The 19,006-nt window shown below is 34.4% G+C and overlaps 1 protein-coding gene across 2 annotated transcripts; it reads left to right on the top strand.

Moving 5' to 3' along the window:
• The first annotated feature begins 15,407 nt into the window (after positions 1-15,407).
• LOC107844829 (cyanidin 3-O-galactoside 2''-O-xylosyltransferase FGGT1-like) lies at positions 15,408-18,196 on the top strand. 2 transcript variants are annotated; one of them, XM_047398507.1, is made up of 2 exons: positions 15,408-15,617; positions 16,648-18,196. In XM_047398507.1, exon 2 carries the CDS (start codon positions 16,663-16,665, stop codon positions 18,043-18,045), a length of 1,383 nt encoding a protein of 460 aa, XP_047254463.1. In that variant the 5' UTR covers positions 15,408-15,617; positions 16,648-16,662; the 3' UTR covers positions 18,046-18,196. The 2 variants fall into 2 exon arrangements, with proteins under 2 accessions (XP_047254463.1, XP_016544656.2); XM_016689170.2 differs by having other exon boundaries at positions 15,410-15,708.
• Positions 18,197-19,006: the final 810 nt, after the last annotated feature.

Consider the following 19,006-nt stretch of genomic DNA (forward strand, 5'->3'; position numbering starts at 1 on the left):
GGAAAGCTTTTCAGAAGGGTCTTGGTACCCAAGTGCTTTTGAGTTCTGCTTTTCATCCACAGACCGATGGTCAGGCTGAGCGGACCTTCCAGACCTTAGAGGATATGTTGAGAGCTTGTGCACTTGACTTTAATGAAAGTTGGGATGATCACTTACCGTTGATAGAGTTTGCTTACAAGAACAGTTTTCACTCTAGTATTGGCATGGCTCCGTTTGAAGCCTTATATGGAAGGAAGTGTAGATCACCCATAGGTTGGTTCGAGGTGGGTGAAGCGGCTGTGAGTGGTCCTGATTCGGTATTTGAGGCCATGGAAAAAGTTAAGTTGATTAGGGAAAGGTTGAAAACTGCACAGAGTCGTCAGAAGTCATATGCAGATGTTAGAAGAAGAGACCTTGAGTTTGAAGTTGGTGACCTAGTGTATCTAAAAATTTCACCCATGAGGGGGGTGAAGAGATTCGGAAAGAAGGGGAAGCTTAGTCCCCGTTATGTTGGTCCTTACAAAATTCTTAGCCATGTTGGTAAGGTAGCTTATGAGGTCGAGTTGCCTTCCGAGTTGTCCCCTGTTCATCCAATATTCCATGTCTCCATGCTTAGAAAGCATATTAACGATGCTGTGGTAGTGGATTCCTCTATGAGTCCTGACATTCAAGAAAATCTTTCTTTTGATGAGGTTCCTATTGAGATTCTTGATTTCAGTGTCCGAAGACTAAGGAACAAAGAAGTTCCCTTGATCAAGGTGTTGTGGCAAAACCAATCTGTTGAGGGTGCAACTTGGGAAACTGAGGCGGATATGCGATCCAATTACCCGCACCTATTTTATGTGAACTCCGATCAAGCTGAAGGTACCGTTCTTTCCTAAATCATGCACTTTTGATAAACGTTGCATTAGTTCATATGTCATTTATTATGTGTTCAGCTGTAGTTTCTTGAATTTATGCATTCTATGTTGCGTTCGGAGTGAGAAATGATGTGGTGATGAGTCTAACGAATGGTTTCAGCTGTATGCTTTATTCCCTATCTAATCTTGGCATGTCTAGCATCATTCTAGGATGAATGTTTCCAAGGAGGGGATGATGCAATACCTCGGAAAATTTTTCGTTGAAATTTTGTGCGTAAACGTGTTAGGTTCTATCTTCTAGAATGAACTATAAATTTTCCGTGCGGAATTTATTAGATTATGACCCAACATTGCGTATAGTATCGAATAATCTTTCCAATGATATGTGGATCATCCAAAACGGACACCCAAGCGATGAGTTATGAACATTTCGATCGAACCGTGAATAGTAGTGAACAGTAAAACGCGCAAGAAAAAGTACTGAGGCCAGGTGTATTTCTGCTCCAAATTTAAATGATCATAACTCCTTGTACATAATGATCTGGGTGATCTACTATATATCAACGGAAAGCTCTGCGAGTCCTCTTTCCAATGAAATTAGTTTCATCCAATTTGTCTATCGGAGAAAAAAGTTATGGTCGATCTACTTCATCCTATCAAAAGTGAATTTTTGGGTCAACTTCAAACGATCATAACTCCTCGTACACAATTATCTGGGTGATATACTATATATCAACGAAAATATATGAGATTCCTCCTTCTAATGAAATTGGTTTGATCCAATTTGGATATCAGAGTAAAACGTTGTGGTTGATCTACTTCAGGCTATCAAAACAGTCCACCAAAGGACAAATTCGAGAATTATTTGATTTTTAGGGGCGTTTTGGTCATTCCCCCTAACCCAAAATTTGTCCAAACCCTATATTAAAGCTTATTAGAAGCATTATATGTTATATTTCATCAAATTCCCTCAAAAAGAAAACCCTAAGCTCCTACATCCAACTTCAAGAACCTCCAAAGTTCACCATTAATTCTGTAAATTTATTCAAGATTCCAAGTTCCTAGTTCAAGAACTTCAAGAACCTCCAAAGTTCACCATTAATTCTGCAAATTTATTTAGGATTCCAAGTTCCTAGTTGATGAACTCCAAGAACCATCTTTCAAAGGCACGCTTAACATCTCAAAAACGAGTATCGATCTAAAGTTCATCATTCAAGGTATGTGGAGTTTTTCAACAAGAACTCTCTTTCGTTCTTGTGCCCAAAAGTAATTTTTTTTACAAAGACATAATTTTTATTTGATTTTTATGAATTTGAAGCATGAACCCATATCTTATGATGATTATTATGAAATCTTGACGTTTATGATTTTGAAAGATGAATTTACATGTGTAGTGATATAAAGCATGAATCTTGAATGATATTTATCATGATTTTGATATTTGGGTCATGAATCCCCATTGGAAATTGTGTTTTTTTTTTTGAGAAAGTGTGTGTTATAAGCACGTTGATGTTGAATGTTTGAGATATTTTGAATGATTTGACCTTTTGGGTCGTAATGGAGTTGTTTTGAACTCGAGTGTGAAAAAAATCTAGAACGTGGTTGATTTTGATAGATGGGAAGCATGATGGCTCCCGATATATATTTAAATATTACTGAAATTTTTTTGTTGTGGATTGTCTTTGAAATGATTTGAGCTAAGTTCGGGAGAAATCTTTAGCACTGAGTGGGAGGTATAAAGCGACCTTACTTCCCTAGAACTACATGCCCCCGTAGAAGTGAGCCTGAGGCTGATTTATACAGTGATTACTAGTTTGTGTGGATTTGATATCAATAGTCCTACTCCGATGCCAAGGATAGAATGGCTCTCCCCAATGTGGGTTGTACGTTGGACTCCATATAGCTCACATGGTTTATATCGGTTATAGGATCTCCCAGTGTGTGTGTGTTTCCTTGTGCCTATGGTGAATGGTGAAGTGATTTGAAAGTGGAATTGTGAAAGTTATTCTTTCAAAAGATTTAAATGATATTTACATTATGAAAATTGATATTCTTGATGAACTAAAAGTGATTGACAAATTATATGATAACTCACATGTGTTGTTGTACTTATTTCATCCTCTCATGATTATGATGATTTTCTTCGGGCTATGTGAGTCTTTCATACATTCTGTATATTTTTTATAAATATTTATGATGATGATGTTATTACAACTGCATACATCCCCATATACTCGGTTCCTTTCCCTTATACTGACCTACATCTTTATATGTGGGCTGCATTTTCTCGGAATATAGGTTCAGGTGCTCAGTTCCAGGTTCGATAGTGATTCTTCGAGCCTGTTGTTCTACATCCTCTATTGTGGTGAGTCCTCATGTTCTTAGAACATAATGTCTGATGTTGGTTTCACAGAATTGTTTACATTTGATAACTGAGTATGAGTCAGTTGGGGCATGTATCAATGGCTCACTGGTTTTATTGATTTTCTTAGAGGCTTTTCAGACTAGTATAGACGTTAGGAGTTGACTAATAAGTCGTATTTTGCTATCTTTCTGAAATTTTTTTATTCTTGGATAATGATTACTCTGTTAATATTTGAGGGTTATTTATGGAAACCCCGTTGATTTGTGTTGAACTGAATGGAAATGGCTCAAAGGGTTAGCTTGGGGCTACTCGTAGCCTCAAGCACCGTGTGACGCTCCAGGACCCATTTTCGGGGCGTTACAATATTGTATTGTATTGCCATATTGACTTGCCATTTATGTAATTGTCTTATCTTATTTTACTTGTATTTGATGATCTTGTATATGTGTGTTCCCCCTTGTTCTTATTATATGTGATATGATGCATACTTGTGTTCTATCTGGTTGTGATGTTTTAATATATGTGATATATTAGAACTGTTAGTGCAAGCGGTGTAGGCTACTATAGTGGGATATTTTCTGATTGCAGGTGACATGCCCTTAGTGTATATTTTGTATGCTTTATTTACTACTTTGCTTAGTTGCCCTATGATACCTACTGAGTACAACTGGACCATACTCATGCCTACTTCACCCTTTTAGTGCAGGTCTTAGCTCGAGTGCACCTTAGCTTGCTTGACTCAGGCGATTGTTGGAGCTTCCAAGGTAGCGGTTGAACATTCATGCGTTCGGAGTTCATCTCTATCTTTCTATAGTAGTTATGTCTTTATTAGTATTTAGAGACAGATATTATTCTTCTGTTGTTATTTTTCTGATGTATTTGACTCTTGAATTGTATTAGTAGTTCATACACTATTGACACCTAGTTTTGGGCATGATTGGTATTTTGGATAAGTTCTCTCCGCATTGCTATGAATACTTATATGGTTTGGCTTCATTCTAGAAGCCTTACCTTGGGATATTCTGTCTTTTTCTCTTTTTGTATCGGTTTAGGTGGTAGGCTTACTTGCAAAGGTACGCCGCAACAAGTGTCATCATGACCTTTATTTTTTGGGTCATGACACAAACTTCCGATGATATACATATATCAATAATGGTTGTCTTACTTTAATATAATGAAACTTATTTAGTTTAAGGTCATCTTATTTTCTTTTTAGGTTAGAAGAGGATAGTGGCAGGAGAGTGCGCTTTAAGTTGTATAGCGTCCTAGACGTTGACAGCCGTTATCATTTTGTTCATTTCATGATGACATTATTAATTTGGGAATGAATCAAGTTCATTTTGTAATGTGATGACTTCTAAGTGAATTAAGTTCATTTTGTATGACTTAATTGTGAAGTTTTTAGACTTTGATTTTCTGCATTTGCGCTTAATTTCATGTTTCTGGACTTTTTTCAATTTTTATACCATGATTTAATGTAATCTGCATTTTCTCTGCATTCTGTGCATATCTTTTGGGTTTCTGCACATATTTTAACCTTGTATGTATAGCATAATTCTCGGTCCAAGGAGGTTTAGATGAACCTTTTTGCGACTCCCTAGCCCTGCCAGTTGACCATCTCGTATAAAAGCATAATATGTTAGGGAGAGAGTATTATTTAATGTAATTATATATTTCAGCTGATACGATTGGCCCTCTATAGAGCGATGGCTGCTGGTCTTGCTTTCACAATTTTTATTCTTTATGTTGTTGACAAATTACTTGTTGAATACTTAAGACCTATTTTGTGGGTTGTGCTTTTTTTGATACCTCTAAGAGAAATTCAACAAGCCCCTATTTCATTCTGTTCTGAAACTTTAAAGCTGGGCCTTGCCGAGACTATTTTGGCTATCCCAATTATTGTATTCAGGATTTTTGTGGGCATACTTGTTGATATAAGAGAAATGATTTTCAGTTTGTTCTTTGCAGACAAAAAGGTAGTGTCTTGAGGCTTAGTCAAAGTGGATTTTTTATATTGTTGAGGTGGCTAGTTTTGTCATGGCATATAAGCAAATTGGTCTGTATTGATCAGTTGTACTTCTTATAGTGGGATTTATGTTTTCTTCTAATAGTGTAGACTCTACGATGGATGCAATAACGTCTTTTAGGAGTCATAACTGTCCATATCGGGTTTCTTCACTAGAGGGATATTGAAAAGATTGAAAATTGTTATGACACTAGGACTTATTATTTGGTTGAGCATAGGATCCCTGGCAGTGTTTGTCATGGCATATGAGCAAATTGGTCTGTTTTGATTAGTTGCTGTTCTTGCAGTGGGATTTATGTTTCCTGCTAATAGTGTGGACTCTACGATGAACACAATAATGTATTTTAGGAGTCATAGCTTCCGTAGATTGTCCATGTCGTCTTTCTTCACTAGAGGAATATTAAAAAGATTGAAAACCATTGTGGAGGCAGGACTTATTATTCGGTTGAGAGTAGAAATGTTTGTCATGGCATATGAGAAAATTGGTCTATTTTGATCAGTTGCTCTTCTTGCAGTGGGATTTATGTTTCCTGCTAATGGTATGGACTCTACGATGGATGCAGTAACGTCTTTTAGGAGTTATAGCTTCCGTAGACTTTCCATGTCGGCTTTCTTCACTAGAGGGATATTGAAAAGATTGAAAACCATTGTGGTGATAGGACTTATTATTGGGTTGAGCGTAGGATCGTTGGCAGTGTTTGTCATGGCATATGAGAAAATTGGTCTGTTTTGATCAGTTGCTCTTCTTGCAGTGGAATTTATTCTTTCTTGCTAATAGTTTGGACTCAAAAATGGAGGCAATAACGTGTTTTAGGAGTCATAGATTTCGTAGACTTTCTATGTCGGCTTTCTTCACTAGAGGAATATTGAAAAGATTGAAAACCATTATTTCGGTAGGACTTATTATTGGGTTGAGCGTAGGATTCTTGGCAGTGTTTATCATGGAATATAAGCAAATTGGTCTGTTTTGATTAGTTGCTCTTCTTGCAGTGGGATTTATGTTTCCTACTAATAGTGTGGACTCTACGATAGATGCAGTAATGTCATTTAGGAGTCATAGCTTTCATAGACTATCCATCTCGGCTTTCTTCACTAGAGGGATATTGAAAAGATCGAAAACCATTGTGGCGTAGGACTTATTATTGGTTAATCGTAGGATCCTTGGTAAGTACTATTTTCTTCTCTTACGAGATTGGAGTGGAAGGAAGAGATGTTGATTTTGCATTTTTGACCAGTCCGAGCAATATAACAGTTATTAATGTATAAGGGTGTAGAAAGTAGTTGAGAAAGTATTATTCGCTTAGGATATGTGATGAAAACAAAGTTCTGACATGAATTAAGATGAAGAACAGAGAGTAAGACTACACGAGTAAGACTCTGAAGGCAGTCTACCTTCCTTATGAATCTTTCAAAAGGCAATATGGACAGATAAAGCGTGCAGTTCTCTCCGGTGAGAATGCAGGATTTGATCTCAGAGGAGCTGTTGTTACTCTTGAGGGAGTCCAAGGAGTTGAACTTAGTAAACTGTGCGAAGGATGGAAGAATCAATTCCATAAGTCATTTTTCTTCTTGAAGATGCAGTTAAAAGATGCATCTATACTGGTGGTTCTGAGGTGGATGGGCTAATTCCTACATGTACTTTCAGCTCTATCAATGCCAATTCCTACATGTCTTGCTATATTTCAGATATGTTTTTCAACACCAAAAGACCAACTCAAGGATCTTATCACATCGGATTCAGGGAATCAACTTGATCTTCCTACTGCTAACCTTGTCTACAATATCAGTTTAGAATAGTGACTACTTCTTAGTCATGCTGTTATTATAAGAATGCATTATGTTGTTATTACAAGAATGTATCTCGAATTGTGTTTACTTTCTAGACCATGGCAAATTTTTTTACAAGTACATTCTCGAGCTATATATACATAGAATTACGTGGAGTGAAGAAGCCTAATGCAAAGGTTCCACCATCTGAAACCATTTTCTAATTACCAGTGATAGATTTCCCCACCTCGATACTTTCTTTACTTGCAAAAAACGTTGAGCAGGAAAATACAAGTAAAAGAACTAGGAGACTATCCAACTCCTTTATTTTTCCTTGTACAACGCCGTGTTTGCTTCTGTTTGTTACTTTGTCCCACGCTTTGATTTTGTATTATTTTAGCCAAGAAAGTGCACCACTACTCGCACTTCCAACAAGTTGGATTCAAAGAAGAGAATGTGTTTTATCACCACAATTTTTATAACAAACATTTAGCAACACATTAGAAAGTATATCTGTTACAATTATTTTTTTTTGGTTACTATGAATCTTCTAAGGCTATTGGGGGTTATGAAGGCAGAGAAATGCATTTGCGTCATCACAGATTTTGACTCTACTTTATGCAGTTATCTGAAGGATAATTCCTTCTTAATTAATGCAAAGATTAAAAACTCTCGTAACTCTCTATAATAAATTTTTGTGAACATCTGTAAGTCATAAAAGATTGTAGGATGTGTGAGTTATTACTTCATAAATGTACATTCATTCAAATAACAATTAAATGTAACTTTATGAATAAAGAGATATTTAGAAATCTTGAAAATTACTACCCTTTATAACTTGTCATTAATTCAAGAGTAATATTACATTACGTACATTAACTCAGTGTGTCTTCTCTCACTCTTTTGATGGATGAAACGTAATTGATATACCTATTTAAGGAGTATCATTTGAGAAATAAGAGGCAAGAAAACATAGAAAATAATATACTCTCTCCCCTTCATCAATTCTCTACCTTAATCTTGTCTTCCTATTCTTTGACAACTTTTGGGAAATTGGTTTGGGCAACCTCCAAACTTCCAGCCACGAGTGCACGTGTTTGAAAGTAGTTGTGGAACCTTGGGGAGCGACCGGCTATAGGGATTTGCACCGGAGTCTGGCAAAAATCGCTTTCAAGGCAGTGACTTGCCATGACACAGTATTTGTGACTATTCTCTTACTATTACTAATTCCTATCCAATATCAATATTGTAGTATTTTCTCCAACAATTTGAAAGCGATTTTCTTATATACGATATTGATAAATGGCTATTTTTTAAACAAAACTTATTATGATTTGTCAAAACTTGAGTCATTGAACGAAAATAATTTTAGACGCTAGTCACAAAAACTTCTGATTTTTTTCGAACAATAAGAAGTTGATAATGTTTTATTTATTAATGGTTCTAACATTACTACTAGTTCTAATACTATTATGGTTGTTGATAAATCTGCTAAAAAGAAGTTTAAAAAGGATAGCAAAATGCTACATGACATGTATTGAGTCATATATCTATACTTTATTTGATTTATTTGTTACTTACAAATCTACTAAAGAAATGCTGCATAGTTTGCAAAACTCAAAACAGGGAAGACAAAATGATGACCAAGTTCATTTTGCTAAGGGTGATAAAGTGATTGTTGCAGTAGTCACCGAGATGAACCTGGTAGCTAATAAGCATGAAAATGAACTTTGAAGGAGTAAAAGACGTAGAATTGAGACTAATTTTGGTCCTGATTTTATCACCACTTTCTTAACTGAGGATTTTCATATCGATTCTTTAAATGATGAATTAATGTCTATCTACTTAATAGAAGAAGACCCTAAGACAAATGATGAAGTAATGAGTTCAATAGATGTAATATTTTGGAAAGAGGCTATTAAAAGTGAATTAGACTCTATAGTCTCTAATCACACATGGGACTTGTATGATTTGCCTAAAGGTTGTAAGCCCATAAGTAGCAAGATATAAGGCTAGACTTATGATTAGGGGTTTTAACCAAAAGAAAGGTGTTGATTATTTTGATACTTATTCTCTTGTGACTAAAATAGTGACAATTAGGACTCTTATTGCTCTAGATTCTATTCATAGTTTAGTGGTACACTAAATGAATGTCAAAACTGCATTTTCAAATGGTGATTTAGACGAAGAAATCTATATGACTCAACCTGAGGGTTTTGTGGTCCTAGGACAAGAGGATAGAGTATGCAAATTGAGAAAGTCCTTATATGGACTTAAGTAGGCACCTAAGCAGTGGTATGAAAAAATTAATCTCACATTAATGAATAGTGTTTTTATTGTTAATTCATCTGGTACCTTTGTTTATTGTAAATTGATAGGATCAGATTTTATGATTATATGCTTATATGTGGATGACATGTTAATCTTTGGCCCTAATGTGAATACTGTAAATGATACTAAGAAATTTTTATTTTCCAAATATGAAATGAAATACCTTGGAGAAGCTGATATGATTTTAGGGATAAAAATAAAAAAAACTGTTAATGGTTTCTCTTTGTGCTAGTCTCATTATATTGAAAAGATTTGATTGTTTTGCTGTAGTTTCAATGAGAACTTATGATCCTAGCATAAACTTGAAAAAGAATAGAGATTCTAGTGTTTCTCAAACTGGATATGCTAAAATAATTGAGAGTGTAATATTTTTCATGAACTATACTTAGCCTGATATAGTTTATGTTGTTAGTAGATTGATTAGATATACTCATAATCTCAGTAGTGAACATTGGAATGCTCTTCATCGCTTGTTAAGGTATCTGAGAGATACTATGAATTAGTGTTTGCATTTTAACAAATTTCCTACTATTTTAGAAGGTTTTTGTGATACAAACTGGGTAACTGACAATGATGAAGTTAGCTCCACTAGTGGCTATGTGTTTACTTTGGGTATAAGTGTTATTTCATGGTAGTCTTCAAAGCAGACTTGTATAGCACGTTCTACTATAGAATATTAATTCATTGCTCTTAAGTTGGTATGAAAAAACACTGAGTGGATGAGAAAACTTTTGACAGATGTGCCTTTATGGGGAAGACAAGTGTCACTCGTCACTTTACATTGTGACTCACAGGAGTCAATTGAGATTGCTAAAAATAGTCTATATAATGAGAATAAAAGATATATTCGCATAAGACATGGTGCAGTTAAATAATTATTGAAACATAGTGTTATTTTCTTGGAATATGTAAGGTTCGAAAAAAATTTGGCAGATACTATGACCAAGGATTTGACAAGGATGATGGTCCTTGAATTATCGATGGGGATAGGGCTAAAACCCATGGATTGAGGTAATATGGTGGATACCCATTTGCGGTCAAACGAAGCCATATAGGCCTTCAATAAATACTACATATCCTATCTCTATGGCGTGAGGTTATAAGATTGAGCTTATTTTTGTTCTTAATGATCTATAGCCTTAAGGTGGTCTGTGAGATAGACTTGATGGATCACCTATGTGAGTGTAAAAGGTTGGTCACCTTTTTATAAAAGACTTGATTTGTCTTTCTAGAGCACTCATGAGACCCAAGGTTTGTATGCATGACCATAAAAGCACTTTGTAGTATCGCGGAGGTTGCTTAAAATCAAGGATATGGTATGTGTAGTGGGGGTCTCAACTTATGTCCATCTAGTTCAAAAGTACTTCAATTTTTGAATAATTGTTTTCGCCTCACATCACTACGTGTCAATTCAAATCGAAAAATATTGATACTTAAGTACATGTTCCTTTCTTTTGCCCAAAAATTATTCCATTCTTTATCTTTGCATTAGTGGGGGATTGAATGATAATTTCTTCTTAATTAATGCAAAGATTAAAAAACTCTCGTAACTCTCTGTAATAAATTTGTGTGAACATCCGTAATTCATTAAAGTTTGTAGGATGTGAGAGTTATTACTTCATAAATGGACATTCATTCAAATAATGATTAAATGTAACTTTGTGAATGAAGAGATATTCAGAAGTCTTGAAAGTTACTACCCTTTATGACTTGTCATTAATTCAAGAGTAATGTTACATTACGTACATTAACTCTGTGTGTATTCCCTCACTCTTTTGATGGATGAAACATAAATGATATACCTATTTAAGGAGTATCATTTGAGAAATAAGAGGCAAGAAAACATAGGAAACAATATACTCTCTCCCCTTCATCAATTTTATGCCTTAATCTTGGCTTCCTATTCTTTGACAACTTTTAGGTAATTGGTTTGAGCAACCTCCAAACTTTCAGCCACGAGTGTACGTGTTGAAAGTAATTGTGGAACCTTGGGGAGCGACCGGCTAGAAGAATTTGCACTATAGCTGAGCCAAAATTACTTTCAAGGCCATGGTTTGCCACGACACAGTATTTGTGACTATTCTCTTACTATTACTAATTCCTATCCAATATCAATATTGTAGTATTTTCTCCAACATTATCTACCCACTTTAATATAGTTTACTCTACTACCTAGGAAGATTAATTCAACTGGATGCCTGACTTTTTGTTTTTTGTACATATTATCAAAAGCCCACTTTCCATTCTCACACTGTCGATAGATTGGCCAAAGGAGTTAGAAAGGTATTAGGGAGCTAACTGTGTTAAATATATTTGATTGAATGGGGAGTGTAGAGTGTACAAAGACCTTACCCTACCTTGAAAGGTGGAGAGATTATTTTAATAGACCCTCAGCTCAAAGAATAGAGAGAGAAATATGAATACTATAGTGTATCACTGTATTGTTAATCTGAAAGAAATGTGAAGGTATCAGTGTCATTGTCGTAAGTCTGGAACTCTTTGTAATAAATTCATCTGTTTAAACAACAGACATTGCAAGTGAAGGGATTTTCATTTTCTAAAAAGGGTTAAGAATTGTTTGGTTGTGTTTCAGGAAACAAAAGTAATTCAATATAAATAAACAATTATTATATGATAACTAAATAGTATTGCTTGGGATCTTAAAAAATGTAGAAGGGTATGTGTATAATACTTTTAGTTCATTTTTGTAAGAATACAACAAGGGTACAACATCATTTTTGGAGATTTTAACTCTATCACCAGCAAGTTGATTCACAAGTTTGTCAATCTTTTGAAATTGATATGGCCATCTGACTTTGTACAAATACTGACGCGGTCCAGATCAAACCTATTTTCCTCGGGAGAATAACTCTACAAGATAAACATTATATGCCAGTAGAAAATATAGAGAACCTCTAATGATTTCTTTAAACTTTGTGCCATATTAGTTTGAGAAAAGCTTATCAACCGATATAGTCGGTGAATATATATGCATCAACTTGCTTGAAATTGAGGTGCAGAGTGAATACAATAATGACTGTTTAATGAAAGTATGAAACACACAGATCAAAAACATTACAATGGTTTAAGAATTTAATCTTCCACAAAAAAATTTACTCTTCGACTTCGTTGAAGGTTTACCACTTCCGTTTACATCCACCGAATTCTTATCATCCATTTCATAAGTGGAATCCTTATCTTCTATCTTAATATGGGTGTCCTCCCCATCATCTTATTACTACCATCCAAAGTTGCTTTTTGTTATGTCAAGAGGAGGAGGAAAAGAAGTGTTGTGTTGCTTTTTGTTCTGTCAAAAGGAGGATGAAAAGAAATGTTGTGGGAAAAGAAGGGAAAAAGAGAGGTGACGTGAGAATAGAAGAGCTGTGAAATGTACACGTCAATATTAACGGAGGGATGTTTTTGGTTTACTTTGAGAAACTTGAAGGATGTTTTAGGTTAAGCAGGATATTATAAGGGATGATTTTGGTCAAAATCTCGTAGAATATTAGTTAAATAGAATTGAAAGAGACTTTATAATAGTAATTATACTTAGACATATTAACATGGGGCAACCCCAAAACTAATGCTGATAAATAATTTAAAAACAAAGATGCCAAACTCAGATTATGAAACACAGAAAGATTTGGCAAAATAAGAATTAACCATGTACTTGTAGGTTGTAACTCGTGGACGAACGCACCTTATGTTTAGGGGCGTCATCCCAAACACCGTTGAAATTTTTTAATTAATATATGCATATATCTAGAAAATCTCGAATTGTTAATACATATAAGATAAATGACACTTTTTTATCACAAAGAGCTTAGTGACTCTCTGATCATCTATTATTAATCCAAGTCTGAATCTCTAGCTAACAACTAAGTGAGTTTTTTTATTTGAATAAAATGTTAAATGTCACATGCCTGCTATTAAAAACTTGCTAAAAAGAAATAAACATGTAACTGTTGTTAGAACCCCTGACATCTTTGCTATAAAAGATAGTGCAAATCAATCAATCTTTATTCATCGTCATGTTATACAACTGGAGCTGGTTAATAAAGCACATCTAAAATCCTCATAATGAAAAATTTATTCTTTATTTTTTCAATACTCGCATCTATCCTATTCTCTAAATATCGATACCGATTACAAAAGATTCTGTATATGTCAGTAACCAATATATCACATTCTAGATGAGCAGAATTGTATCGAATTGCCTATGTGTTAGCTTCCTGGGCTAGCTTGTATATGTTACCATTACCAAACAAAGGACAAGTATCAAACATATTACTAAACAGAATCACCAAAGGCTGTACATAAACCTCTAGAATAGTCATTAGTCATAATGACATATATTGACGAACAATTCACATCTAGTCAATAAATATGCAAATAGAAATTTTACCCATTAACATATGGGGCTTCATCCCGGCCGCGTTATGGAGACTGGCTAGCTGCGACCATGTGGTGAAGGGCTTCGGTGCCTAGGGGAACGCTCACGGGAACAGTAACTACTGACTACTTCTTCATTCAGCGGCAACATGTTTGCTTCGTCATAAATTTTCAACTGAAAAAAAAAAACACAATGAATTATCAAAAGCGAAGAATTCATTACTAATATTGATTATGTATAATTCATATATAATTTTTAAATTTAAAGGAATAAAGAGAGGCAAAAAAAAATATGATCATGAATACAATAAGATAACTTAAGTCAAAATCAAAATAAGAAACACTGTAGAAGTCGAAGATAACCCTAAAAGAGTTTGTAACCTAGCATGCAACAATATTTAAACAACAAGCAAATATATATTCATTAAGGAAAAAAAGGAAGGAGACCCTCCCCTACAATCTTCTTTTGATATTTCACAAACGAACCAATTTCGTGATAATCCACGATTCTTAGAATTGATCAGATCTTAATTCTTCATGACACCCTAGTAGTAGCAAACAGTTCATCATTTCGGTCCAATTCAATACTATCAAGAAGAGGAAATTTAGTTGCAGCTAAGGAGAGAGAGACAGGAGTTCTTGCAAGAACACAAATATTTAGGATAACAGCAAGTCATTCACTTCCAATGGCGGCACGTATGACCCAACTTTTCCCAAAAAGAAAATCTAATCACCACCTTTAACACCCTTATACCTCCACTCATAAATCATCAAACAATTTGAAAGAACAACTTACTTAGATAATTCTGAAACAACAGTTGCTCTATCTCATGGAATAACAAAACAATACAATAGTCGAGATGTCTAAATAATATGATTTAACCTAATCTTTACACAAAAAATCCTCAAAGTTCGATCAATGTTCATCTGCCACCTATAAACTACAAGAACAAAAATACGATAATAGAGACCTGAAGAAATCACCTCAAAAGATATTCTCTCATTGCCGCAAGACCGACTATACCTTTTATCTAATTTCTTCCGAATTGTGAGGACTCCTAAATTGGTTCTTGAACAATAAAAGATAACGAATTTTACATAAGCTTATGGAAAGTGATTTAAAAAAATGAGATTGTTGTACGTACCAACTGCTTAGTTCTTGTTTTTGGCTGAGCATCATGTGGTTTCATGCTAATTATCCTATAAATAAAACTATACGTACCAACTGCTTAGTTCTTGTTTTTGGCTGAGCATCATGTGGCCACCAACTTTTTTTCATGCTAATTATCCTATAAATAAAACTATGATTTTCTTTAGCTATATATGTATGACACGACAGAAGCCTTCTAAGTTGGCAATAAGACGAATCTTAATTGGAATAAACTCTAGTTAAAAAAAAAAAAAAAGCAAATTCAAGATTTTTAAGGCTTTGCCCCTATTTTTTTGAACAGGTTTTTAGTAGGTACATATTTAAAATAATAAAAATAATTGTATAATTATTCAAGGTGCAAAGACAATTTTGTCAGATTTTTAATTAAAATAAAAGTTCAAATAATATTTTTAAAACCCAAAGATTAGAGGTTAAAAATTACAGATTTTTTTGAGTCATTTTCCATAAAATAAATATCACACATTTAAGCAAAAACTATAAAAGATAGAGAGAAGTAGGCTTAATTAAAACCTCAGAAATAAGCTCATAGCCAAGTGCTTACTCCTATACTTTCTCTAAGTTGTTGCATGAATCTGGGATCCTTTGATCAGTTTTTTTTCTACAACATTGATTAATCATGCATCAAAAATCTTTTCTTTTTATCTTTCTACTTACAAATTTTCTAGATTCTAGTTAGCAAAAAAAATTTCTGATCTGAATTATTAATTCAGATTCGTATCGTGCAAGGTCTATATAATCTGTTAAAGGAAACATTTTATTTGTAGTTTTTCTATTTTCACGACCGGCAGTGATACCCTTAATTAAGGGTGGAAAATTTGTAATTTCTTAGTCCCTAGTTATTTTGCATCCTTTTCTTGTTAAGAATTTTGAGCGGAGAGCCTATAAAAAATAAAGAATGTATACATCCTCCCTTTCGAGGGACTACTCGAGAGATTATATTGATATATTATTGTTTGTTTGTTTCTTGTTATGAATGGAAAGACCTTTTTCTTGTAATATACATTTTCCTTATGTGAGATTGGATTATCTTTTTTATTTTTGGTAAAGAAGCTGGATTATCAATCAAATAACCAGATTACTTTCATTCTTAATGGCGTACTAATTTTTAGTCATAGCAATGCTATTGACTGTTTGTGTTAAGGTTTCAAGAGTCTTTTTCTTTCTTGAATTTCGTGTCCAGCCAAATATATGTCCATATAAAATGAAGTACTATTGATTTGTAGTTTGCTTTTACCTTTTGTATCTTAATCTTGTGAATGTATCAAAGGTCTCACCATTTGAGTGAAAGCAAAATATACAAAACCTATGGAATTTGGTTAGGTTGATTTGTACCTTTTGTATTTGTAAATTCTGGGCTTACTTGCTTTTTGATACTAAGGATTTAAATTACATACATTGAACAGTTATCTTATAAACGACTTGATTGTGTAAATAGAGTTTTATCTTCAACTTGCGTATACTCCTAATTGAGTTATGAAGTGATTATGTTTCTTGGAAGAAAAGAAAGAGTGATGTGTGTTTATGTTCTGTGCATCGACATTACAAAAAAATTCTTATACTATCACGTTAAGTTGACCTACAACAATGTTAACTCTACATATCAAACATGATACAATAATCTAGAGATATAATATAGTGACGACTTGCTATGTGATCAATAAACTTACTTGCTTTTTGATACAAAGGATTTGGTTATATACATTTGGTACAAAATATTTGAATTATAACTGAAACGTTTTCATTGTACAAATTGCAGATCAAAGAAGATAAAATGGAGGACGAAAAGCTCACTTTTATTATGTATCCATGGTATGCCATGGGTCATCTTACTTCATTTCTTCTTTTATCCAACAAACTTGCACATAGAGGCCACAAAATTTTCTTTGTCCACCCTGCAAAGACACTTTCCAAGTTGGAAAAATTTAATCTTTATTCTGAACTCATAAACTTCAAATCTGTTACAGTTCCACATGTTGACGGACTCCCACTCGGAGCCGAAACAACCTCAGATATTCCTATTTTCAAGCAAAATCTTCTTTTTCAAGCATTGGACCTTACAAATCCAAATATTGAGTCTTTAATCCAAGAACTCAAACCCCATTTCATTCTTTATGATTTTGCATATTGGGTTCCATCCGTGGCTCGAAAATATGGAGTGAAATCTGTGCATTACTGTTCTATTACTCCGTCATCTGTTGGTTATCTTATGCGCGGCGAACAACCAACTTCAGAAACTGAAATGATGAAACCTCCACCTGGTTTTCCTGTTAAGTCATCTATCAAACTCCACAAATATGAAGCTCGTTTAATCGCAGCTCTACATTCGATGGGAAAAGATTCTAGTAGTTCTGTATCGTTCACTCAACGTTTGCTTTTGGCTTTCCAAGACGGGGATGCTATTGCATTCAAAACAACTCGGGAAATAGAAGGTCCTTATTGTGAATTTGTTGAGCATAAGTTCAAGAAACCAATCGTTTTAGCCGGACCAGTGTTGCCCGAACCAATAGTGACTTCAAATACAGAGGAAGATTGGTCAAAATGGCTCGAAAAATTCCAAGAAAAGACAGTTATTTTTTGTGCATTTGGCAGTGAATGCAAGCTCAAAAAAGATCAATTTCAAGAACTGGTTTTGGGACTTGAACTTACTGATCTTCCATTTTTGGCTGTTTTAAAACCGCCTGTTGAAGCTGAGACAATTGAAGAGGCATTACCGGAAGGTTTCACAGAGAGAACACAAGGAAAAGGCATTGTTCATTCAGGATGGACAGAACAACAATTGATGTTATCTCATCCTTCTGTGGGATGTTTTGTCACTCATTGTGGCGGAAACTCGTTATCAGAGGCCATGATTAATGAGTGTCAATTGGTTTTAGTCCCAAATATTGGTGATCAGTTCATCAATGCAAGATTGTTTAGTGGAGACTTGAAAGTTGGAGTGGAAGTTGAGAGGCATGAAGAAAATGGATTTTTCACTAAAGGAGGAGTTTGTAAGGCCATAAATATGCTAATGAATGATGAGAGTGAGGAGGGGAGTAAAATAAGAGTGAATCGCGCAAAGTGGAGGGAGTTCTTACTGACCAAAGGGCTTGAGGATTCTTATATTGATGCTTTAGTGCAAAAGCTACAAACTTTACATGGAGCATCAGTATGTTAAAAAAGGACAGCCCGGTGTAGGGAAGGGTCGAATTACAAGAGTCTATTGTACATAACCTTATCTTACATTTCTGCAAGAGTCTGTTTCACTGCTCGAACTCATGTGACCTTAACTACATAAAAATCCTTACATATTTATGTTTCATTAAGTATATTGATTTCTTGTTTCTACTTTAACATGTTGATTTCTTGTTTCAACTACAATGATTTATATCACGAAAAAACTTTTACAGCTAATACTAGAGAAAGATGACATTTTCTTTACTTTGTTCTTTTTCTTCACTACTTATGAAACCATAATCTAATTAGAAAGTGAAAACAAAATGGAAAGATTTAAATTATATATACATCGATATTATGATTTATTTTTTTTGCACTATTAATACAATTTAATTGGTTGTGGCATAATATTGTCTCATATTTTTCAGATTAGCATATCTCACAGGCTGCCAAGGGAAAACGCTCTTTACCAAAATGTAACCTCTCATATGCAGTAAAACGTAAAATGAAAGTCTATTTAGGTGAATTTGTATGTTGCAGATCAATCTTCTCCAGTTCACCTTGTTACCTCCTATAAATTTTTGAGAACTCCGGTAAAATAGACCGGCCCACTTGCACCATTTCTGCCTTCACATAGGTAAAAATGTGGGAAGAATCATGAATTGAATTCGAACCAATATTGCTTTGCAGCTTTCCCTTTAGTCGATCGTGATGGAAAGATCCCGCTGCCTAAGTGTTCACACTAGTCATTTCATGATGAATTGATTCAGATTGTTGTGGTGAGTGCAAAATTCTCCTGTTCTATAGCAAAAAATGCTTCAGCATTTCAAAAAAGCATTTCACACATCTTTACTTTTCTCGTTTGATTTTGAGATAGCAACATTACTTTCCACAAATTTCTTTTTGGACCAACAATTTTTTTGTGGGATCCATCCCATGCTACAAATGTCTTCATGTCCTAT

The sequence above is a fragment of the Capsicum annuum genome, chromosome 10, assembly GCF_002878395.1.
Source record: "Capsicum annuum cultivar UCD-10X-F1 chromosome 10, UCD10Xv1.1, whole genome shotgun sequence".
In the NCBI taxonomy this organism is placed as follows: Eukaryota; Viridiplantae; Streptophyta; class Magnoliopsida; order Solanales; family Solanaceae; genus Capsicum; species Capsicum annuum.